The sequence below is a fragment of the Globicephala melas genome, chromosome 19 (assembly GCF_963455315.2).
Source record: "Globicephala melas chromosome 19, mGloMel1.2, whole genome shotgun sequence".
NCBI lineage: Eukaryota > Metazoa > Chordata > Mammalia > Artiodactyla > Delphinidae > Globicephala > Globicephala melas.
The window spans coordinates 49,630,546-49,654,923 of record NC_083332.1 but is presented as its reverse complement, the minus strand read 5'-3'; the positions used below and the strand labels follow the sequence as shown (position 1 = coordinate 49,654,923).

Sequence of the window (24,378 nt, the reverse complement as noted above, 5' to 3'; positions counted from 1 at the left end):
TTCTAAGCCTCAGCCAATGAGGCTCGGGCTGTGAGCGGCCGTTGGCGGTGGTAACCGCAATGCTGAGGGGCGATGGCTGGGGCTGCTAGCCCGTTCCGAGGTCGCGCCGTAGGGCGCTTTCCGCTCGCCCTGCCTGTGGGCGACGTGAGTATCTCTGAGGGTAGAAACAAGACCTTTTTCTCCACGTTCAGGGTTCTTCCCCGCCCCCACCCCGGGCTGGGACGGGAGGGAGGGACAGGAATAATAATAACAGCGTATATTTAATCAAGCCTTCGCCAAGGGCCAGGCACTGGGCCGATGGCCCTTAACCTTGTGATGTCGTTGAATCCTCGAACCGTGAGATGAGTGCTTACCAGGATTTCAGAGGAGACGGGCTGCCTAAGGTCACGTGGGAGTAAATGCAGGAGGCTGAATTCAAATCCAGGGGCTCTTATTCCCTTGATTCCTCTCCACAGCCCCACTTTGGGAACCAGTTTCCTTCTTACCAGGAGTCTCACATTGTGCAGGTGTTGGGGGTGGACACATAAAAGTCTAGAATCCTGGGGCTTATTTTTAAGTTTTTTTTTTTCTTTTTAAATAGGAAAAGCTATACATACTAAAAGCATTTATGGGAAAGATAAGCACTAAAATTCAGGAGAGCTTCTGTCTCTTGGGATGGCAATGCAGGGGCTTCATTTGAATCTTAATTGTTTTATTTCTTAAGCCGTGAGGTGGGAATCTAGGTGTCTGTTTAGTATTCCCTTTCCTGTTTGTCTGAAATACAATTTTAAAAGGAAAACACGCACATGGAAAAATTTTCAAAGGATTAGCTGTACACAATGAAAAGGAAGTCTCCTCCCACCCCAGACTTCTAGAGCCCCTCACTAGAAGCAGCCACTGATACCAGTTTTGTGGGTATCTTATACATTTTCTGTAGTATGTACAAGCATATATGAGTTTGTTTTGTTTGCACAAGTGGATCCTATTGTATACAGTTCTGCACCTTTAATGGCTTATTTTTAACCTCATTAAACATAAAAGTTCCTTAACCTCTTTTAGCCCTGTGATCAATATAATTTGGCAAGACATTCCCAGGGTTGCTTCTCACATGAGGAGATGTAGGTCATGGCCTGCCATAATGCATATTTACCTTTTTCTTCTTGCACATCGTCACCTGTAGGGTCCAAAAAAATCTCCCCCAAATTAACCCTGTAAAGAGTGCGGGAGAAAAAAATCATGGCAAGAAGAGGATTGTAGGAACTGCTTTACCCTTTCCCAAACATTTTTACTTATAGTCTACAAGTAAAATTCCCCATAGACCCCACTGTTAACTTGAAATTAATTTGTTGTAGTGGATTACTGGCAAAGTGAAAGAAGTGGGGATTCATTTCTCACTCAGGTTGCAGGGAAGTGCCCAGCTTCTTTCTAGTGAAGTAGCAAGGAGAGAGAAGCTTGTTTGATCCCAGTTAAGGGAAAGTGTCACACTTAATCCTTATTTTACCTCTTCTAAAAGCCATGTATACACACACACACACACACACACACATATTTTTAATTCTCCCAGTCACAGAACCCTTACATAAGAGAGCTGGGATTCTAGCCAGGCAAGGCTAACTCTAAATGTTACACCAGAGTGGGGCGATCCCTCGAGTGAACTCATTTGCTCATAAGCTGCTCTGCACGGCCCTTTTCATGGACCTCCTATCAACTTCATCCCTGGTTCTTGTCATCATCCCAGAAACTGTGTTTGGTTCCACAAACCTGCTTGCTTTTTGTCTGATTTTCTACCTGGAACACATTTCCCTAGCACCCACTCTGAGTATTTTTCAAGGTCAAATTCCTGTAAGTGATGTTGGCACATAGTCTGTGGGACAAATTTTTAACCAAACGGTGTTTGAGAGGGCTGATTCCCAACACCCTATCCAATACCTGGACATTTAAAATTACCAACCTGAAAAGCGAAGTTAAAAATCTCTTTCAAATTCATCTTGCTCACTATCCGTAACGGTTTTGTGTATTGGTATATTCAATCTATATGAGCATCTTCTATGCCACCGTGCTGAGAGAGAATGTGGCATCTCTCCCAGCACGGTGGCAATAGAGAGCAAAACGTGGTTTTGCTCTTTGGTTGGAGAGCCGGTTGACCTTAGGCACTTTAAGATACTACCTTAGTCTGTGGTTCTGGACGTTCGATAAGAAACCAAGAGCAATGAAGGGGTGAGGGCCTGAAGGCGACAAAAGTGCCAGTCCAAAGCGGGTGAGGGGCGGCCGGTCCGGCGCGGATTCTGACGTCACTGCGGCGCGCCGCTTCCGATCCCCAGCGCCTGAGCGAAAGAATTCCCCCCTCTTTGGGGCGGGAGTCTATCCAGATCGCGGATCGCGCCGCGCCAGCCGGCTAGTTTGCCGGCACCTGCGTCCCAGCCGTGCCTGCGACCATGGCCACCGACTCGTGGGCCCTGGCGGTGGACGAGCAGGAAGCGGCAGCCGAGTCGGTGAGTTGGCTTCAGCCGTAAAAGGGTCAGGGGGCCGTTTTGGCCGGGATCAGATGCCTGGGAAAAGACACTCCCTAGGTTGGTCTGGGCCAGGATGGAGTGCGCGTAGGGATGGAGCCTGGACCCTGAGCTGGCTTTGTTTACCCACCCGCCAGCCCCCGACAGATTACGTAAGCGCAGGTGAGCGCTCCCATAGCTAAAGAGCCCAGGCGCCCGCCTGTCTTCCTGGAGTCAGGACCCTGAATTGTAATAATCACCTATGTAGGTGTCATTTTCCACCTTCCGATTCTGAGCTGCTTGGGCTCAGGAACCATGGCTTATTCATTCATATTTGTGTGCTTCCTCAGCTTGCTCAGTGATGATGAATGACTGACTGTGTAGGCTTGGCAGTAAATCCTCTCGTGATCCGCTTAACTTTGTTCTGGGCCTGACACACAGTAAGCAAGATATGGGTTAAACGTTACTATATGGAATTCATTTTTCCCGCCTAAACACTCGAGTTCTCATAGTGCTTTGAACCCGCTTTGTTGGTACTTATTTCTGTTAATTTCTCGAGAACAAGGACTTGGTCTTATTTTTTATAACTGATAAAAATGTTTCATATGCACATAGATAAAGGGTCAAATAGTTTCAGAAAGTGGTTCCCGCCAGTTTCTTCCTCCCCAAAGAAAACTGTTATTTCTCTTGACATTGATTTACGATACTGACCTCCTTGTTCCCTGAATAACATGCTTGCTTTGCTACTTGTTGAATTTTCCGGTTTAGGTGTTTATTGATTTTGACACTTTACTCCATCCTCCTTTCCCCACCACAAAAGCACACCTTCCCATTCCCCATCTTTCCATTATATTGTGATTTTAGTTAGATCAGTATTCTGTGCTTATATTATTAGTAACTCAGGAATACCTTTATTTCCTATACAACTTTTCCCTTGGAATTTGTAACTGCCGTTTTTTTTCCTTGTGTTTATCACCAATTCAACCCCAGCCTCTTTGCTAATTGTCTAAGTTTATCTCAGGATGTTCCCACACATCAAGTGATCTGTCAATTCCATTTCTGAGTCCCCCTGCGATGCAGGGGACATGGGTTCGTGCCCCGGTCCGGGAAGATCCCATATGCCGCGGAGCGGCTGGGCCCGTGAGCCATGGCCGCTGAGCCTGCGCGTCCGGAGCCTGTGCTCCGCAACGGAGAGGTCACAACAGTGAGAGGCCCGCGTACCGCAAAAAACAAACAAACAAAATAACTGTACTAGTTGCCCCAGTTCATTTTGGGGGCTGGAGGGGAACAGGGCAAATTTCCCTTTGCCCTCAATCTGGGGACTTCCTCCTCTTCTCTTGTATTGGATCCCTCCCTTTCTGTATCCCCTCTCTTCATCTTTCACGATTTGGTGGAGCCATTTATCAGCTTTCTGAAGGTGTATAGGAAGTAAATTTTTTAAGATACTGCCTTTCCGAAATTAGCTTATTTTGCCCTATCATTTGAACAATAGTGTTGCTGGGTGTAGAATTGTTAGTTGGAAATTATTTTCCTGCCAAACTTTAAAGACATTGTTGTATTGCCTTCTAGATTTCTGTATTTGTTGTTGAGATGTCTGAGACCATTCTGATTCCCGATGTGACCTCTTTTTCCCTTTCTAAGCTTGAAGAATCTTCTGTTTGTCTCCAGTATTCAGAAAATTCATGACGATGTTTCTTGATATGGGTCTATTTTCATTCATTTTACTAGGCACTGGGTGGGAACTTCAATCTGGAAAACTCTTGTCCTTGTGTTATGGGAAATTTTCTTGAAAAATTTCATTGTTGATTTCTTCCCCTTGGTTTTTCTTCATTTCCTCTTTCCAGACTCTTATCAGTTGAATGTTGGATCTCTTGGACTGCCTTTTAATTTTTTTAAGTCAAGTTTGTTGTGATATAGTTTATATAAAGTAAAATTCACCCTTGTTAGTGCTACAGTTCTGTGAATTTTGACAGAGACATACAGTTGTGTAGCCACCATCACAATCAATATATAGAACGTTTCTACAACTCCAAAAAGTTCCCTCAAACTTTTTGCATTCACTTCCTTCTCCCCACCCATCTCTGACAGCTGCTGATTTGTTTTGTGTCATTTTAGTTCCACCTTTTCCAAAATGTGGTATAAATGGAATTATATAATATGTAGCCTTTTGAAAAATCTGGCTTTCACTTAACATAATGCGTTTGTGATTCAGCCATGTTGTTGCATGGATCAGTAGTTTGTTCTTTTTTATTGCTGGGTAGTATTCCATGCATGGGTGTACCACAGCTTACTTAGTCTTCTGTTGATGAACATTTGTGTATTTTCTAGTTTTTGGCATTTATGAATAAAGCTATTATATACATTAGGATACAGGTTTTTGTATGGACTTATGTTTGCATTTTTCTTGGGTAAATACCTAATAGTGAGATTTGCTGGGTTATATGTTAAGTGTATGTTTAACTTTATAAGTTACAAACCAAACTGTTTTCTAAAGTGGCTGTACCATTTTGTAATACCACCAGCAATGGCTAAGAGCTCTAGTTGCTCCACATCCTCACCAGCACAGCATGGCCAGTTTTTTCCCTCCATTCTAATAGGTGTATAGTATGTCACTGAGGTTTTGTTTTTGTTTTTTTGGGTTTTTTTTTTTTGTGGTACGCAGGCCTCTCACTGTTGTGGCCTCTCCCGTTGCGGAGCACAGGCTCCGGACGCACAGGCCCAGCGGCCATGGCTCAGGGGCCCAGCCGCTCTGCGGCATGTGGGATCTTCCCAGACGGGGGCACGAACCCGTGTCCCCTGCATTGGCGGGCAGACTCTCAACCACTGCGCCACCAGGGAAGCCCGTCACTGAGGTTTTAATTTACATTTCCCTAATGACTATTGATGTTGAGAGTCTTTTCATGTGCTTATTTGCCACCTGTATAACTTATTTGAAGTGGCTTTTCAAATCTTTTGCCCACTTAAAAATTTTGATTGTTTTCTTATTACTGAGTTGGGAGAATTCTTTATGTATTCTGGATACAAGTCCTTTATCAAATATGTCATTTGCATAAATATTCTCCCTGACTGGAGCTTGCCTTTTAATTTTCTTAACAGTACTTTTTTGAAGAGGAGACATTTTCAATTTTGGCTAATTCTAATTTGTCAATTTTTTCATGATTAGTTCTTTTTGTGTTCTCTCTAAGAAATATACCTTACCCAAGGCCTCAAAGCTTTTCACCTGTATTTTCATCTAGAAGATTTATGGCTTTAAATGTCACATTTATGTCTGTGATCCATTTTGAGTTAATTTTTTTATGTAATAGGAAGATTAGATCAACATTACCACAGTCAATTTTAAAACATTTTCATCACCTCAGAGAGAAACCTGTACCTGTCAGCAGTCACCCCTATTTCTCCTCAACCTCCCAGCCCAGCCCCTTGTAACCACTAATCTTTTTTCTGTCCCCTTAGATATGCCTATTCAGGACATTCCCTATAAATGGAATCATATAATATGTGCTCTTTGGTGGCTGGCTTCTTTCACTTAGCATGTTTTCATGGTTCATCCATGTGGTGACACGTATCAGTACTTCATTCACTTTTATTGCCAAATGATATTCCATTGTATAGATACCACATTTTATTTATCTATTCATTGATGTCCATTGATGGGCATTTGAATTGTTTCTACTTTTTGACTATCATGAATAATGTTGCTGTGATCATTCATATGTACTTGATCATGTACAAGTTTTTGTGTGGACATTTTCAGTTCTCTTGGGTATCTATCTAAAAGTGGTATCACTGGATTATATAGTAACTGTGTTTAACTTTTGAGGAACTGCCATACTGTTTTCCAAAGTGACTGCATCATTGTATCATCTTTAAGTTTATTATTATTTTTTTGAGATTAGTATCATCTATGAGAGGCACTATTGTGTAGAAGTTAAGACCTAAGACTTTGTAGCCAGACAGACTTGGATTTGTATTCTGGGCCCAACACTTATAACCTTGGGCAAATTGCTTAACTTCTCTGTTCCTCAATTTCCACATCTATTAAATGGGGATAATCATAGTACCTACCTCACTGATTTATGGACATGCCTGAAATAAGTGCTATATAAGTGATTGTTATTATTATAGTTATTGTTATCTATAATTCATTTTCTTTGCAGGAATCTTGAATTACTTATCCATATTGTACAGATTAGTTGAACCTGGATAAGTTTTGTGAATTTACTTAATCTTGCACAGGTAAATTATAATAGATCCCAATATTCTAAAACTGAACAAATGAGTAAAGACAGCTCTTTCCTTCTGCCTTGTGAAACTCCCACTGAGGATCTCCACAGGAATTGTGTGATGTAGGTGACTCTGACATGTGCAGTGCAAGGTTACTGTGTTTTAAATATTCATCAAGCTCCATTTCTTATTCATTTTAGAAAAGAAAATATTAAATCCTATTTATGTTTATTTCCTCATTCCCCTGTGGTTCCTCTTTGTTCCCCTTGTTCCTTAGGAAATTTCAATTTAGAGAAGGGCAAAGGGAGTAGGAAACTCTAATGAGTAAGACTCTTAAGTCTCCTACTTCACCATTGTGCCTAAGGCATTCCTTATTCAGTATAACTGAATAACCATTTAATCTTCCTTCTTCTGTCTCAAGAATCCTTTCTCAAGTAGCTTTTGAATAAAATGCAGTGTGTAACTGTATAGATTCCAATTATTTTAACACATCTTAAAAGCGAAAATATTAACTAAAGGCCTTGAAAAAATGTAGATATTATAAGGCGGATGTTTTGGCTTTTTTGCCTTTTGGTTAATTTTTTGGATTGCAAAATAGTTTTGAATGAAGTTGCAAGAGAAATTGGTTTCTCCTTTTTGGTCCAAGTAAATGGAGCAAAGGAAGGAATCGGAACTAACTGGACTTTCAACGTAAGTTTCAGCGTTCAGTTCACTGACACTGCAGTAGGTGATGTGAACTTCACTGTCCTGGTGCTTTTGCTGTTTAGGCTTTGAGGTCCTTACAGCAAAGTGAGGGCTGAGTATGTTTTCAGAATCTGCTGGAACCTCTCCAGAATTCTGATACATTGTAATCAAAACAACATTTCTTGGTTTCATTTACATTGTTGCTATCAACTTTTTCTGTACGTTGCATTTTATTTATTTTAACTGTTTATTTACTCTGTTAGCTTCAATTTTAACAGTATACCAACAAAAGAATAGGTTGTCCATTTATCACTGATTATTACAGTAAAGGATATTTCTAACTCACTTATACCTCAACCCTATCATTTATTTTAGGTAGCAGTTATCACCCTAGGAGTGAGTACTATTAACCCTGTTCTTGTAAATATTGCCAGTAAGTCAGTCTGTCTGTCTCTGTTTTTAACAGCCTTGAATATTAGGCTTAAACCATGTTCATTGGCAGGATGTGGAAGAGGAGTGCTTTAATGAAGACTAGAATATATTGAACGCCTACTATATATCATAACATGGTGCAGGTTGCCTCATTCATTATCTATTAGTGTGCTCTCTGTCGTTCAGAATTAATGAAGGATTTTTACTGCTTCATAGTGATTTCCTTTTTTTTTTTTTGCCAATTCCCTGTCTTGCCAGTCTCTCCAGTGTGTTCCCCCGCCCCCTGCTTCCTCCTCCATCCACCCCAACAGCGAAGTAGACAGACACCAGAAACTCCCTTTTCAGTTTCCATCAATAGAAGTTAGGTTCCTCCATTCCCAGCTAACTACCCATTAAAACAGTTTTTTCATTCCTCCCTCCACTTTCCCCTTTATTGGACTTAGAGGAAGAGCAGAAATGAACCTCAAGACATAGAAAACCTGTGCAAGTGGTGCTTTAAGCAATAGCCATTTGATTGTGGTGGTGATTTTCATTCTTTTTCCCTTCTCTACATGGTATCTTAAGCCCCACTTAATATTTTATGATTAGAGCACCTGCTTTGGCTAGATCCAAAGGTCAACTAAAAATAAAAATATCCCCTGTCTTTAAGTTCTGTTCTTTTCTTTCTTTCTTTTTTTTTTTTTTTGGCTTTATTGAGGTATAATTGACAAATTTTCATACTAATAGGGGAGATAAGTCCTTCCAGGATATCCCTAACTTACAGTGTTTGATCAAAGTCCTAATAAATCTTTCTTTGAAATGTCTTTCCTTTATCCCTTCCTTTCTATTCCCACTTCATCCTGCTGGGTATTTTGATTACATAGTGTGCCATGATGCTCTAGGCTGTTCCCAATTTAAAATACCAGACATCTAGCACAAGGCAACCCGAATGTGAGGATGCATACTGGCGTGCTGTGGCCCTGTCACTCCAACATAGCCTGCAGCATGACTGATTCCCACCCACAGATGCTTTTCATTGCAGTCTTCCCACCTCAGTGTTCTCTGAAGAATGACTGCATTTTCCAGTATGTCTCTAAATTTCCTCTTGTTTGAAAAATGAGTGTGACAACTTAAATGGTATTCTGTTGAGAGATTGAGAGAATCTGTGTAATCCGGGCATTAAGCAAACTCACAAATTATTATAATTCTTTCTAAGGATTGTAGTTAGGAAGTATGGATTTTGAGCTGTTGTGTAACCAGTTTTTTTCCTCTGGTTTTGTGGGATATTTTGTTTATTCTCACTCTAACATTTAGTAAACAAAAGGAGCCCAGCAGAACAACCTAATGACTATGTCCTAACGAATAGGTCATGAGAGTGGTTCATTTCTTCCCAGCTTCACTGGGGGAGGCACTATTGATGCAAAATCTTTTAAGTGATTTTCCTGACACTTTACCCCCCATGTTCTCCATTTAGTTCAGCAACTTGCATCTTAAGGAAGAGAAAATCAAACCAGATGCCAATGGTGAGTAACTAAATGCTAGTTTGAAAACAAAAATAATTTCCTTTAGTATTAATGTTTTAACATAACAACTGTCTGGAAAAAAATTATATGTGTACCAGACAGGGCGCCGGCAGATATTGGCAGTCATTTGACTTGGGAATCAACAAACGGGATTGTTTGGTGTTCTGCTTCATATAAGCATGAGGATGCCTAATTGGCTTATAAATTATAAAGTGTATTACTAACCATGAAAATATACTGCCAATGATTATTTGTTTTTTAAAATATTCCTCAATTTGAGATGAGGTAGACAAAGTATGAACAACCTGAGGGTTAACCTATTGTAATTATTCTGAAATCGTAGCTACCAAAAACCTAAGATGTCCATTGAATTTTTGTTGATGTATTTAACATTATAGGGGAGAAATTGTAACACCTCACTCTGAATTATTTTTCTGTATGTTTTTACAGTACTACAACATTGAATATATGTTTCTATTAATCAACAATTTATATACAAAGAGTCTTAATGGCACTATGGTGTTTGTATATTGACGAAATATGATTTGCATAGATATAGATATTCCTCTGTTGAGCATCAAGGTGGTTTTGGTCATTGCTAAAACCATCTTTCTGTAACATGAGAGAAATATTGATGGTGTGAGGGATTAATATTAGTTTTTGAGGTAAAGTGAGAGGACTTGGAAAGAACTGAAATATAAGCGACAGTTTTCATACCTTTGTTTATATAGGAACAATAAAATGTTTTTATCTGTGGCTTGGTTTCCTCATTTATTTTTTTGCTCCCCAGGCCTTTACATTTCTAGTGTCTCATAGAATTTGAATTGTCTCAGCTGTTGGGTATGGGATGTGATTTTGAATGACGGCCGCTTTGTGTCTGATAAAGGTGCTGTGGTCAAGACCAATGCTAATGCAGAGAAGTCAGATGAAGAAGAGAAAGGTAACTTAGCCTAGAGTTACATATACATGAAGTTCTACAGTCTAAGAGAATGGAATGTTATGAGGTTTCATTTTTACACCTTACTTGGCTGGACTTTAATGGGAGTCACAGTGCTAATAAAAGTTCAATATAGTCATTGGTAAAGGAATTCTAATTCTTTACATTTTAGAGAAATTTTACTTTGAACAACTGATAAACTTCAGCAGCAGCAGGAAATATTCCCTGAATGATTATCTTGTATTGGTCTTTATAAAAGAAATTTTAACTTGCGTCACCATTTCCTAATAAAATTATATATATTTGTTGGTATTTTGACACATTTAATGAACAGCTTATCCAACATCAAGATACAGACTTTGTTAATTTGGTTTTTTTTCCATTGTTGTGATGTGTTTTTTAAGCTCATAATTTTATTTTATTATTTTATTTATTTATTTTTGGCTACATCAGGTCTTTGCTGCTGTGCGTGGGCTTTCTCTAGTTGCAGCGAGTGGGGGCTACTCTTCGCTGTGGTGCGCGGGCTTCTCATTGTGGTGGCTTTTCTTGTCGCAGAGCATGGGCTCTAGGCACGCAAGCTTCAGTAGTTGTGGCACGTGGGCTCAGTAGTTGTGGCGCACGGGCTTAGTTGCTCCACAGCATGTGGGACCTTCCCTGACCAGGGATCGAACCTGTGTCCCCTGCATTGGCAGGCAGATGCTTAACCACTGCGCCACCAGGGAAGTCCCTTAAGCTCATAATTTTAAATTTATATTGAGTGTAAATTGGGGAGTAAATATTTGGGTTTGGATAGGAGAAATCAGTAACCTCAAGAAAGGATAGTTGTTAGGAATAGAGTTCTGGAGAAGAATATGAGGCCCCAACAGATGATACGAGTATCATAATTTTTCCCTTTAATAAAACTATTTTAAATGCATTTATAAATCAAAACTAAGCTATACCTTGAATTAGGAGCCCCAGTACAAATGCATGTTATTGCTTAAAATACCAATGGCAGCTGAATTCAGATGAGATCATCACGCTGGATTTCATGGACTTTTTAAAATCTTCACACTCTTTTTTTCCTGACAGAGGACAGAGCCGCCCAGTCCTTACTCAACAAGCTGATCAGAAGCAACCTTGTTGATAACACCAACCAAGTGGAAGTCCTGCAGCGGGATCCAAACTCCCCGCTCTACTCAGTGAAGTCCTTCGAGGAGCTTCGGCTGTGAGTATCTACTTTCTGTCTCTCCCCTTTGTGTTTAGATAGAAATCCTAGGCCTGTTACAAGTGTTTTTTCATCACTACAGAACATTTTTACTTAACACAAGTTTAATGAAAGAATTTAGCTGCTTTGGGCTAGTAAGTAAAATTTCTAGGTAATTTGTAAAAGCTTTAGCTGCACTCATACATTGTGTCCAGTTCACAATTCTAGTACTGTTAGCTAGATATGTGGCTTCTTTCCTTAACCAAAGAGACTGTGACTTTCATCTTTAACTGTTTTTCTAGGAAACCACAGCTTCTCCAGGGAGTCTACGCCATGGGCTTCAACCGTCCATCGAAGATACAGGAGAATGCATTGCCTTTAATGCTTGCTGAGCCGTACGTGTCCTAATGCAACTCTATCCCATTTTTAACCTCCCGTGTTTTTTTTTTAACTTTTATTATTTTAAAAAACTATACTACTAATTACATGCTCATTTTAGAAAAGTTAGAAAACAGTGAAAAATAAGAAAAAAGAAATAATTTGTAATCTCCCTCTCCCCTACACTATTAATATTTGGAGTAGAGACTTCTAGATGTTTTTCTATGTAAACTTGCATATGTATACTTTTTTCTTAAAGGAACCATATAAAATGTTTAAATTTTTTTTGATACGATAATTACATAATAATATTTCTATGTTGGTAAATACATTTATATCATTTATATACACCATGATTTCATTATATGGATAAGTAAAATATATGTGTCAAATGTAGAAGACAAAAACCAAACAGGGTTCTAGGAGAACAGAATAGTACAACTGCTAAGGTCATTTTCTGGTGCAGTGCTTCTTACTCTTTCACAGGTGTTTGAATCTCATAGGAATTTATTAAAATGCAGACTCTGATTTCAGTAAGTCTGAGATGGGGACTGAGGTTCACCATTTCTAATAAGCTTCCCGGTGTTGCTGGTGCTGCTGGTGTCAGACCACATTTTGAGGAACAAGGTTCTAGAGCATGAGGAACTTTTTATAAAAACTGATCCCTACATCACATACGATTATCTAAATTTGTACTGCATATAATCCTAAATCCCCCTTTCCCTATTTGTCTGAAAATAGATACTTTAGGTCTGTATTTTCTCAAAGTTTTTTTTTGTTCTGTGTCATAATGTATTTTTCAAGATGGATAATGTCTTTTCAGCATACTTAAAAATGAATAAATTGAATGTTTATTAGATTGTTTCACATTTGCCACTTGTATTTATGGATCTTGATGCTTTCATAGATGCTCAGTGTTAGATTGTCAATGTTAGAAGAGATCTGAGAGAATTTTGTAGTACTTTTTCTTCATTAACATATTTATTGAGGGCTTGGTTTGTAACAGATACTATTCTAGGCACTTGGATACATTAGTGAACAAAGCAGACCAAAATCCTTGCTCACAAGGAGCTTACATTCTAGTTTGGAGTATAGATGATATATTTTTATTAAAAATAAATCAAATATATAGTCTGTTAAAAGGTGATAGATTGTAAATATAATTAATGCCCCTGAATTGTACACTTAAAAATGGCAAATTTTATATTATCTATTTTACCACAATTTAAAATAATCATTAATGTAATATACCAAAATCATTGACTTGTATACTTTAAATGGATGAATTGTATGGTATATGAATTATATCTCAATAAAGGTCTTTTTTAAAAAGGTGATAAGTGCTAAAGAGAAAAACAGAGCATGATGGGGGGATTGGGAATACCAACGACCTGACTGCAGTTTTACTCTCAACGTTTTATTATGGAAAAGTTGAAAGGATTTTATAGTGAATACCTATATATACCCACCTCCTAGATTCTTTCAGTGACATTTTACTGTGACTATTTACTATGCTTTATCATGTATCCATCTACCAGTACATCTTTTTTAAGGCTTTTCAAAGTAGGTTGCAATTTTAAATCAAGTAGTTAGGGTAGAATCTCATTAAATAGGTGATATCTGAGCAAAGACTTGAAGGAGAGGAGAGAGTTGGCATGTTATCATCTGGGGACAGTGGTACCAGGCACTGTATAGCCGGTGCAGAAGCCCTCAGACAAGAGCATGGCTGGCATGTTTCCAGAGCAGCCCCGGGGCCGTTGTGGTGGAGTGGAGTGAGGAAGGGGGAGGGCAGTGGTGAGGTGGAAAACAGAGAGCTAGTGGGGAGCCACATCAGGTGCGACCCTGTACGGCATTAGAAGAATTTTAACTTTTGCTGTGAATGAAATCTGGAGTGATTGGAAGGTTTTTGAGTAGAAAAGTGACATGAGCTGACTCACATTTTAAAAGAATCACTCACTGCTATGTCAAGAATAGATAAAAGATAAGGAAGGAGTACTTCAAATCAAAAGCATAAAATCTTCTATTTGTGAAGCTAGCGTATGTAACTTTACTACAGAATCCAAGGCCTCCTTCTGTAAATTAAGTTGGAATATTCATTCTTTAATTAAGCTTTATGCTTCATTTTTATTCACTGAAAGAATGCATGAGATTTATACTCCTAAACAGTTTGTTTTCTTGTGCAGCCCACAGAACTTAATAGCCCAGTCTCAGTCTGGTACTGGTAAAACAGCTGCCTTTGTGTTGGCCATGCTCAGCCAAGTAGAACCTGCAAACAGATACCCCCAGGTAAGGGCTTGGTGAATTGGGGTTTTCTAACTCATAGCTGGAAGGGAAATGCCATTTGATGGATTAAAAGCTGAGCTTGTATTACTTTTCACATAAACTAGAACCCCGTAAGTTGAGCACAAACAGCATGGTTGATCTTCCAGTAATAACAAAAATCCTGTTCCCCTTTCGATGATTTGCCAGTCCTGGGATACTGCTGATAGGCTTGGTTTCCTTAGTTGCAAGAAGAACCTCCTTAATCTACAACTATCATCCATTAGGATCTTCTGAGAACCTTCTGAGTAAGAGAAAAGGAAGCTTATCTCCAAATGGAATTTCAGATCCCTACTCACATGGGGCTTTTGGTACTCCAGTGGCCAATAGCTGTTCTCAACTGTCTTTACCCAGCCAGAGTTCTGACCCCCGAGAATTACAGCTTATGACTGCAGCTTAAAGAGTCAAATGGTGTGCCCTTTATATATTCTTTGCTTCAGCCTCAGCTGGAGGAATCATTAAGTTCTAATGGTAATACCCTGTTGCATAATAGTGTCTTGAATTCTCTCTCTGTATTCTTTCCCTACCAGTGTCTGTGCCTCTCCCCAACTTACGAGCTCGCTCTTCAAACGGGAAAAGTGATTGAGCAGATGGGCAAATTTTACCCTGAACTGAAGCTAGCGTATGCTGTTCGTGGCAATAAATGTGAGTATGAATATGTGATCCTTGTTAATTAAGCTAATTACTTTTTATTTTGAAAAATTTCAAAATGTATGCAGTTGAAATAATACAATGAACACATGTGCCTTCCACCTAGATTCGAAAAGTAAACATTTTGCCATATTTGCTTTACCTGTGTTTGTGTCCATATTTTTTTTTTTTTTTTTTTGCGGTACGTGGGCCTCTCACTGTTGTGGCCTCTCCCGTCGCGGAGCACAGGCTCCGGACGCGCAGGCCCAGCGGCCATGGCTCACAGGCCCAGCCACTCCGCGGCATGTGGGATCCTCCTGGACTGGGGCACGAACCCGTGTCCCCTGCATTGGCAGGCGGACTCTCAACCACTGCGCCACCAGGGAAGCCCCATATTTTTTTTTTTTTTGGTGAATCATTTGAAAGTAAATTGTAGACACTGTGGCTCTTTATTCCTAAGTACTTTAGTGTGCACTTCATAGTAAGAACATTCTGCAGCATATCCACAATATCCTTATCACAACCAAGAAAATAACTAACATCTAGTCCATTTCATTTCCCCCTAATTGTCCCAGAACTGTTTCTTTATGTCTTTTTTGTTGAACCAAGACTGAGTCAGTGTATATGCATTGCATTTGGTTGTTATATCTCTTTCTTTCAGTCTACAATAGTCTCCTCACATCCCCTCCACTACGTTACATTTGACTTTTTGAGCAGACCAATTACTTAAAAAATAGCCTGATATTTTTTTAATGTCATTGGAAGAGCAAAAGTGTTCTAGAATGTTCATGGCAATTAACCCTGGGAGATACTTTTATTATTATTTTTTCTTTATCCATTCTTTCTACTTTTGCTTGTTTTACAAAAAACTACAATATTTAAGTAATTATAAATTCGTTGGAATCTTGGTTGAGTCCTATGGATCTTTAACACAGACCTGTGACTTGATGACTCGCAGAAGTCCACTTGGTGTACATGTCCTAATGCCAACTTAAGTCAGTTCTTTTTTTTTTAAATTTATTTATTTGTTTTTGGCTGCATTGGGTCTTCGTTGCTGCGCACAGGCTTTCTCTAGTTGCAGTGAGCGGCGGCTACTCTTTGTTGCAGTGTGTGGGCTTCTCATTGCAGTGGCTTCTGTTGTTGCGGAGCACAGGCTATAGGCACGGGGGCTTCAGTAGTTGTGGCTCGTGGGCTCTAGAGCGCAGGCTCAGTAGTTGTGGCACACGGGCTTAGTTGCTCCGCGGCATGTGGGATCTTCCCAGACCAGGGCTCAAACCCATGTCCCCTGCATTTGCAGGAAGACTCTTAACCACTGTGCCACCAGGGAAGTCCTCTTATGTCAGTTCTGAAGAGAAAAGTTAAATATGACAATAAAACTTAGTGGAAAATCTAAGTCTAGATTAGATGTCTTAAGACATCTAAAATATTGCAGTTTGTATCTGAGTTAGAATGACAGAGGATTCTGAGTATTTGTTTGTGGAGGGCAGTAATCGGTTTGTTAACTGAAGTAAAAAGGAGCATTTGTTAGCTTTAAATTGACTCAACATTCGTGTTAAGGCAAAATTTTCTCTGTGACTTTTTTTAAATATTTATTTGGTTGCACTGGATCTTAGTTACGGCTCACAGCCTCCTTAGTTGCGGCACATGGGATCCTTAGTTGTGGCATGTGAACTCTTAGTTACGGCATGCATGTGGGATATAGTTTCCCGACCAGGGATTGAACCTGGGTTCCCTGCATTGGGTGCGTGGAGTCTTAACCACTGCACCATCAGGGAAGTCCCTTGGCTGTGACTTCTATGGGAGCTTGTATGTATTTGGTTAAGGTTATACTGTAATTAAAGGACTAAAAATTGAATCAGTAAGTACCATCTAACCCAAAATGAGCCAAATTCTCAATCTCAGGCTGCACAGGGCCAAGAATGTGCCATGCTGTGCCAGGCCTAGTCTGGGGAAGCACTCTAAGAGAGGCAGTTTGTTTCTTGGAAAAGACAAAACCTTTCATAATGAATCTTATTTACTGACCTGGGAAAGGGGCACGTAAAGGCAACTGACTCATTTGACATAGATGCTGGGAGAACTGAGAGGCAGAGTATACTGGAGTGAGAACTTTGAAAAAGTCTACTTGTGAGGAAATGCAAACCCAGGCAAGGGAGAATGATGTTGACAGAGAAGAAATAAAGATAAGAAATCCTTGAAAGAGGATTGATGATTATAGAGAATGTAAAAGAATACCATTTCCATCTCATTGTTTATACTCTTACCAAATCTTTTCAGCATTACTGTTTTGTGTGTGTATGTCCATTAAATACTGTAGTGCTATCCTAACCTTTCCTTAAAATATTAATGCAAACATCAAAACAATTGCTTTAAAATACATCATAGCTTTAGAACTGCTCAGAGAGTAGAGCTGGCTTTGCCATGGAAGTACCCACAGAACACATCTTGTCTCCACAGTGGAAAGAGGTCAGAAGATCAGTGAGCACATTGTCATTGGCACCCCTGGGACCGTTCTGGACTGGTGCTCCAAGCTCAAGTTCATTGACCCCAAGAAGATCAAGGTGTTTGTTCTGGATGAGGCTGACGTGATGATAGCTACTCAGGGCCACCAAGATCAGAGCATCCGCATCCAGAGGTAGGAACTCATGAGCCAGGAGGAACTTCTCGGCCTCCTGATCTACAGCATCATCTCCTTTTACTTCACCCTCCTCTTCTTGGCCCTGCCAGTTCTTTACTCTGCAGCTTTCAGAGGCATTTGTTTGGTGGGCCATTTCCATGTCGCACTGACCATACCCCCAGCCTAGGTTGAGGAAGGAGACTTAGGGACTCTACTATCACCCGTGCCTGCCCCACGTCTGCTCCTCCCTCCTCCCTGCAGTGCTCCTCCCTGCTTTGCCACCTTCCTGGGGACGCAGGTCATCCAAGCCTGGGGAGGCTGTGCTTCTGTTCCTTGTAGTGAAACACTGGGTCGGGGTCATGTCGAACACCTGGGCCTTCCCTTGCAGGATGCTTCCCAGGAACTGCCAGATGCTGCTTTTCTCTGCCACCTTCGAAGACTCTGTCTGGAAATTTGCCCAGAAAGTGGTCCCAGACCCAAACATCATCAAACTGAAGCGCGAGGAGGAGACACTGGACACCATCAAGCAGTATTACGTCCTGTGCAATAGCAGAGATGAGAAGTTCCAGGCCTTGTGTAATATCTACGGGGCCATCACCATTGCTCAAGCCATGATCTTCTGTCATGTGAGTAGCAGCGGCAGCAGGAGGCCGCCTGCGGGGGAGGAGCTCCACTGGAGGGTGTGGCCCTGCGCCCTCCCTCTCAGCCAGCTCCACTTCGTGCTGGGGGACCAGGTTCCTTCCCGGTGGCTGGAAAGGAAATGAATCACCTCCATCTGCCTCAGGACATATTCTCACAGGTTGTAATGAGTTGTAAGGGGAAGACTGAAGATCTAAACCTTCTTTGGTCCCACTTCTTAGAGATAACTTGGGGAAAAAAACCTCCAAATAACATCCAGGAAAATAATTTTAAAGTTTTAATAATATAGGGTATTTAGGAATGAAGACCTTTGGCTCAAACCAGTCTTTATAGATAAACACTAAGATCATTGAAGGAATTTGTCCAAAAAAAATCACATGGTAAAAAATATTCAGAAACTTTAAGCCTAACCTGCTGACTGAACTCAGTAGAGCCTTCATATATATTAATGGCAACAAGCCACTTTTCTGCAGGTGTCTTCATTTGTTTTTTTTACAGGTATCTTCGCTTAAAACAATTCTTTTTACTCCAGACCCGCAAAACAGCTAGTTGGCTGGCAGCAGAGCTCTCAAAAGAAGGCCACCAGGTGGCTCTGCTGAGTGGTGAAATGGTGGTGGAGCAGAGGGCTGCAGTGATTGAGCGCTTCCGAGAGGGCAAAGAGAAGGTTCTGGTCACCACCAACGTGTGTGCCCGCGGTGAGCAGAGATTGTGTCCTGGTCTGCAGGCTCGGGGTAGCGGGAGAGATCCTCGTCTGCGGGACACTCCGGTGGTTTGCGGGAGATCCTGTTTTCTAGAAGAGCCTGTTTGTATTCCCTCAGCAGAGGAGAACTTTCACAGAAGCCAGGAGTCCTGACTTGGTGGCTTAGAACGGCACCTGCTCTTCTTGGGGCCCCCAGTGAGGCTTTAGCTGCTTCTCCAGATACTGGTATCCAGCAGAGGCTCTCTGGAGCCTGATGGCTGATTTCATAATTTGGTCAGCACCTGCCACAGTTCTGTTTTCTCCCTCTGGGTTCTGCTACCTGCCCCTTTGTCTGAATCCCAGAGCTGGCCCATCCCAGACTGTTCCTTCCACCTGAGGTTGGCGTGTATAGGCCTGACTGTGGACGACAGTGATTTCTATCTCCCATCCTTACTCCTGTCCAACTCTCCTTCATGCAGGTATCGATGTGGAACAGGTGTCTGTCGTCATCAACTTTGACCTTCCCGTGGACAAGGATGGGAACCCGGACAACGAGACCTACCTGCACCGGATCGGGCGCACCGGCCGCTTTGGCAAGAGGGGCCTGGCCGTGAACATGGTGGACAGCAAGCACAGCATGAACATCCTGAACAGAATCCAGGAGCATTTCAGTGAGTCCCTGGGAGTGTCCCCTGCTGGGCCCTTACCTTACAGGGGCAAGTCCAGGGCAGGAGGGGAGGGTGAAGGGTAGGTTTTCCTGTGGCCCCGAGAGAGGCCTTTGTCTCTGTCCCATTCCCCTCCTTCCCTACAATGTGGAAGTTCTCAAAGAGCACACCTGGAGAGCTCAGGGCTCAGGGACTTGAATGACAGTCCCCCCCGGCCAGGCTGAGGGGCCTGGGGCTCTGGCTGTTGCTGTCCGTGTCCCTTGCTCAGTCACTGGAAGCCTTTGGGGTTCAGTGAAGGATCTCTGTGGCCAGAGGCACAGCACGTTCCTAGGCAGCAGAGACCTGTGTTTCCTCCCTCCCTGCTGTGCTGTCCCTTCCCTGAGTGTGTGTCTCTGTAACCCCATGTTGGTCTCTCTTTGAATTCTCTTTTCTTTCCCCCAGATAAGAAAATAGAAAGACTGGACACAGATGACTTGGACGAGATTGAGAAAATAGCCAACTGAGAAGCTCCTGCAGTCACTGGTGCCACCCTTGGTGCTCCCCCTGCACGGGACACTAGTGCTTTCACGGCACAGGCCTCAACAGTCAACACAAAGATGAAGGCACGAGTAGAGAGAAACTACCTACCTCATTTTAAATTACGTTTGGACTTGACAAAAATTGTACAAGTGATGGGGGAAGGTAGAAAAAAATTGTTTACACAACTTTTGAAGATTACGCATGAATACATAGAAATTTACCTTTTGGAAATTCTGTCTTTCTTTTGGCCAGCGTTTTCCCACATCATTACGCTAACCTAGATGTTGTGGCTGATCGCTTGCTCAGGAGCCTTTGTGGCAGCCCCGGCCTGTTCTCTGCTTAGAATTGTTCAGGCCAGCCTCCAGCCCTTGTGAAAGTGATAGAGTAGAGGTGAAGAGGGAACACAGAGAGAGAGAGACCGAGTAGCTTAGGTGTGTAAGCCAGTCATCGTGTTTGGAGTGTGGCATGAAACAGCAGAGGAGACCTGCGAGCTGCTGCTTTGGATTTGGGTTGGGACAGCTCGTCTGAGTGTTGTCGGTCCTCGCTGTCCTGATGGCCAGAGCAGGAAGATCTGCTAAGCATGGACCACAATGCCAACCTGGGATCTCTGGTGTATGCAAGTCTGTGTTGCAGACCATGACTTGTTCTTCTCAGTGGGTGCAATCTGTGCAGAATGCACATCTGATAACTGTGCTTGTGCTTGAGCAAGTCCTGTGGAGAAGTCATCGTGGAGAATTAGTGGTGGTCCTGGCTTGCCACAAAACCTGACCTTGTGGGCACTTGCAGCATCTTTTTTTTTTTTTTTTTTTTTTTTTTTTTGCGGTATGCGGGCCTCTCACTGTTGTGGCTTCTCCCGTTGCGGAGAACAGGCTCTGGACACCAGGCTCTCAGCCGCTATGGCTCACGGGCCCAGCCGCTCCGCGGCATGTGGGATCTTCCCAGACCGGGGCACGAACCCGTGTCCCCTGCATCGGCAGGCGGACTCTCAACCACTGCGCCACCAGGGAAGCCCTGCAGCATCTTTTTTACATCCCTAACATCACCTTGACCGTTTAGTAGCCGTTAGCAAATAAAAGGTGCTCTGAGGTTTGGATCCTCAGTGAAAATTGTGGTTTCAAGTTGCTAATGGCCAGTCTCAGGGCTCCAGAAGCGATCAGCAGTAGTCAGAAATCCTTGCTTTGCCTCCAGATCACAGAAGGCAAGTTTTTTATCGGAGCTGGGGAATGATTTCAGAATTTAGGCATCTTGATTATAAAGGGATTCTGAATATCTGCGTTCACAGTGCTTGGAATACAAACAGGTGCAACTAAGGGACAAGGTGGACTACAGCCATTCATCTGTCCAAGGCAAGAGTAACTGCCAAGGCCTTTGCTCCACCCTTACTTGGCATCTTTGTGCAGAGCAGTCAGAGCAAATAATAGTAATGGACACTTCCTCATGCCTGGCCAAAGCTGTTGGTACCCACAGAGTGACAGAGCAAAGATGAGATGAAACTGAGTTACAAGAGCAATATGAAACCCCAGCTGAGAGTCCTCTTCAGCTCTTTGACTTCGATACGGAAGGGCCACTTTATCTAGGACCAGGCCTGAAAGAGGGATTTTCTGTGATGAGAACTATTCCAATCCCAGACCTTCCTTGTAGGCATTTCTGTGTTTTAGGGCCAGATTTGTCTCCTGGGAAGGGAAGGGGCCAAGTCAGCCTCCCAGGTGGTTTCCCTAATCTGACATTACAGATGCTACAGAGAGAACCGCAGACTGTCAGTCCTGCCACATTCCCCTGGGGGCACTTGACTGTGTTGAGTCTTGTTTGTACTTTTGGCCAACTCTGACCCACCTAGGGAGTCTTGTAAGAAGGGAAGAAATTTTATGCCCCCTCCAACCCCCGCAAAGTCCTGTGGACCAACCCTGGAATAACTTAAAACAAAGGCAATAATTAAAGGAGTGTGGACTCCTGAGGCTGCAGGCTGAGTACATCCCACCTTCTCACAACATGTATAACCTATCTACTGAGTAGCCCTAAATCTGAGCAGGAAAATGGGAAGCGATGTGCTTCAGACTCTTCAATAGTAGGAATAAATGGGTATCTGGTAGAAATCTAGATTAACAGTTCCTTATCTGGGGCTAGACCCCTAAGAACTCACTGGATGGGTTTTATGGAGTTTATGAAGTTTATGCAGTGTTTTGAGTTTAAATGTATTTTCCTGGGGAGAAACTCCCAAACGAGTATGTGTCTTTTTAAAAGGTAAGAAAGACTCACTGTATGGATGGCTCTGGAAAGTCCCCCCAGTGTCACTGCAGCCCATGTTCGTTCCTGCCAGTGCTTAGCCTCTAGGGCGTAATGGTCCATAGCTGCTTCTGTGACCTTGTGCCATTTTGAGACATCAGTGATGTAAAAATGTATGGAGCCCTTGAGCTTCAGTCCCCAGAGTTTCTTCTGCTGATTTTAGTAAGTTCCTATGTATGGAATGATAAACTGTGCCCTACAAAAAGAAACTTGCTTGAGAAAAGGAGATTTGGGCCCAGTGGAAAATTCTGGATATGTTCATTATCCATAAACAATGGATTTTATTGTTTTTTTGGAGTGTTCATTGGCTGTATGCATAAGAACTAATCAGTCATTAATGTATTCTTTATTGATGTTTAACTGAATTATGACATGTTCATGTTACTAAGACATCATTTCTGAGTATAAGAAGAAAACAGCACGTTTTGGTTGCTGGTATTAGTGAAGATTTATGTATTATTATTCCATAGACTAGTCATCACCTGATACTACTGTTCCATTTCAGAGTTGACATTGCTTCAACATAAGCAGTTGGGATGTCACCATAGGCCAAGGGCCCTACTCAGTTGCCAGAGGGCTCCTTACCTTCCTGTTTTTCCTGCTGGTAAACCAGAGTATGCTGGCTAACTAATCAGAAAGAAGGTAGATGTCTGCATTACAAAGGCCTTACATTCGATTTTCTAGTCCTAGGAAAGGAATACAAATAGGGCTTGGAAACAGGTCTTCTCCCTTTTTTGTTCCCATCTTGTTTATTATTTAACGTGAAGGCTGTTTCATTCACAGTGTCTGGTATTCAGAAGGTAAGGATTTCTGAGGCTAGAGAAGATTTCATGAAGGGGTTGAGTTTGCTTATGAGAGAAAAGTGGTGGGATTCCAAGTGACAAGAAGAGTGGCCTAGGCAGATGAGGCCCTGTTAAGACCAAAGCAACTTCACTAGGATTAATGCAGTACACTGGAAGGGTAGTGAAGGGAGCAGCCTTGCCACATGGGCAGAGAAAAGTCTTGTTAGGTAGAAAATGAGATTTGATTATTTGAACAGTATTTGGATTTAGTAGTGAATTGTCATAGATTCTTGGATCACAGGAAGTGATGAAATGGGGTTTTGGGAAAAATGGTCTAGCAGAGATATACAGGATATACTGGAGCTGGAAAAGGCTGGCATCTGAGAAACCAGTTAGATTATTACATTGGTCCCATCACACAGTAAGTGCCAGGATGTCACTGGTCGTATTGAGAACACAAAAGAAGAAATGGGGAATTCCCTGGCAGTCCAGTGGTTAAGACTTGACGCTCCTGCTGCAGCGGGCGTGGGTTCAATCCCTGGTCAGGGAACTAAGATCCCACATGCCAGGCGGCATGGCCAAAAAAAGAAAAAAATAAGAAGAAATGGACTGGAGGGGTGCTGCAGAGGAGGAATGGTAGACTTTTATACCTGCTTACTGTTGTTATTCCAAAAAGAATCTGTGGCTCTTAAAATTTAGACACACTATACACAAATAATTCTGGGGAGAAATCCAAAGGGAAGGTTTGGAAAGAACAAATGACATCAGGGTTGAGTCATGAATGAATGACTCATGAATGATGTCAGGCCTGTCACCTTTGCAAGAAGGGACTGGGCCTTCGTCACCAACACCCCTAAGCTATTGTAAATTTCAGAGGCCCTCTTCAGGTCTCTCTTGATCCTGAACATAGAAAACAGGTTCTTAGGAACCCCCTGCAGTTTTATCTGACTTTGCTTTTCTGCTTGAGAATAAATGTTCTTTATTCTGTTGTCTGACTCAGGTTGCAGCATCTTCCAAAAATGACACAGTGGAGGTGAGGGAACCTGTAGGGCTGATGCTAGGAGGCTCCAGTACCCTGCTTTCCTAATCCTGAGTCTGGAACAGGGCTTTCCCGGAAGAGCTTCAAACACCTAGTGGGAAGTTAAGAGGGCAGGTGGGGATCTGCTTGGAGGATATTTGTCACACTCCTACCTTCTGTCCTCTCTTTCTCGAGCCCCTGTTGTTGGATGCTTCTGCTTTGGCTTAGAAACTGTTCTGGCATTAGTATTCAGCAGAGCAAGGGGCTTCTCCTTAGTAGTCCTAATTGTAAAATGGGGAATAGGAGTAGGCGGAGAAAAAATATTAGATGAAGCCTGAGAGTGGTCGCTGTCTGGGATGTCAGCTGCTCAGGTGAGACACTTATAGTCTCTGCTTTCTCCATACCTCATAGGCAGAGGT

General features: G+C 42.1%; 1 protein-coding gene across 3 annotated transcripts; it reads left to right on the top strand.

Moving 5' to 3' along the window:
- The first annotated feature begins 43 nt into the window (after positions 1 to 43).
- On the top strand, positions 44 to 24,378 carry LOC115856831 (ATP-dependent RNA helicase DDX19B). Of its 3 annotated transcripts, none has more exons than XM_030863400.3 (12): positions 44 to 144; positions 9,262 to 9,310; positions 10,197 to 10,250; positions 11,319 to 11,454; positions 11,736 to 11,828; positions 13,995 to 14,097; positions 14,661 to 14,775; positions 17,215 to 17,392; positions 17,763 to 18,000; positions 18,546 to 18,708; positions 19,172 to 19,363; positions 19,799 to 24,378. In XM_030863400.3, the coding sequence occupies exons 1-12, from the start codon at positions 73 to 75 to the stop codon at positions 19,858 to 19,860; spliced, it is 1,455 nt and encodes a 484-aa protein (XP_030719260.2). In that variant the 5' UTR covers positions 44 to 72; the 3' UTR covers positions 19,861 to 24,378. The 3 variants fall into 3 exon arrangements, with proteins under 3 accessions (XP_030719260.2, XP_030719261.1, XP_030719262.1); XM_030863401.2 differs by lacking the exon at positions 44 to 144 and adding an exon at positions 2,301 to 2,471; XM_030863402.2 differs by lacking the exons at positions 44 to 144; positions 9,262 to 9,310; positions 10,197 to 10,250 and adding an exon at positions 2,302 to 2,471.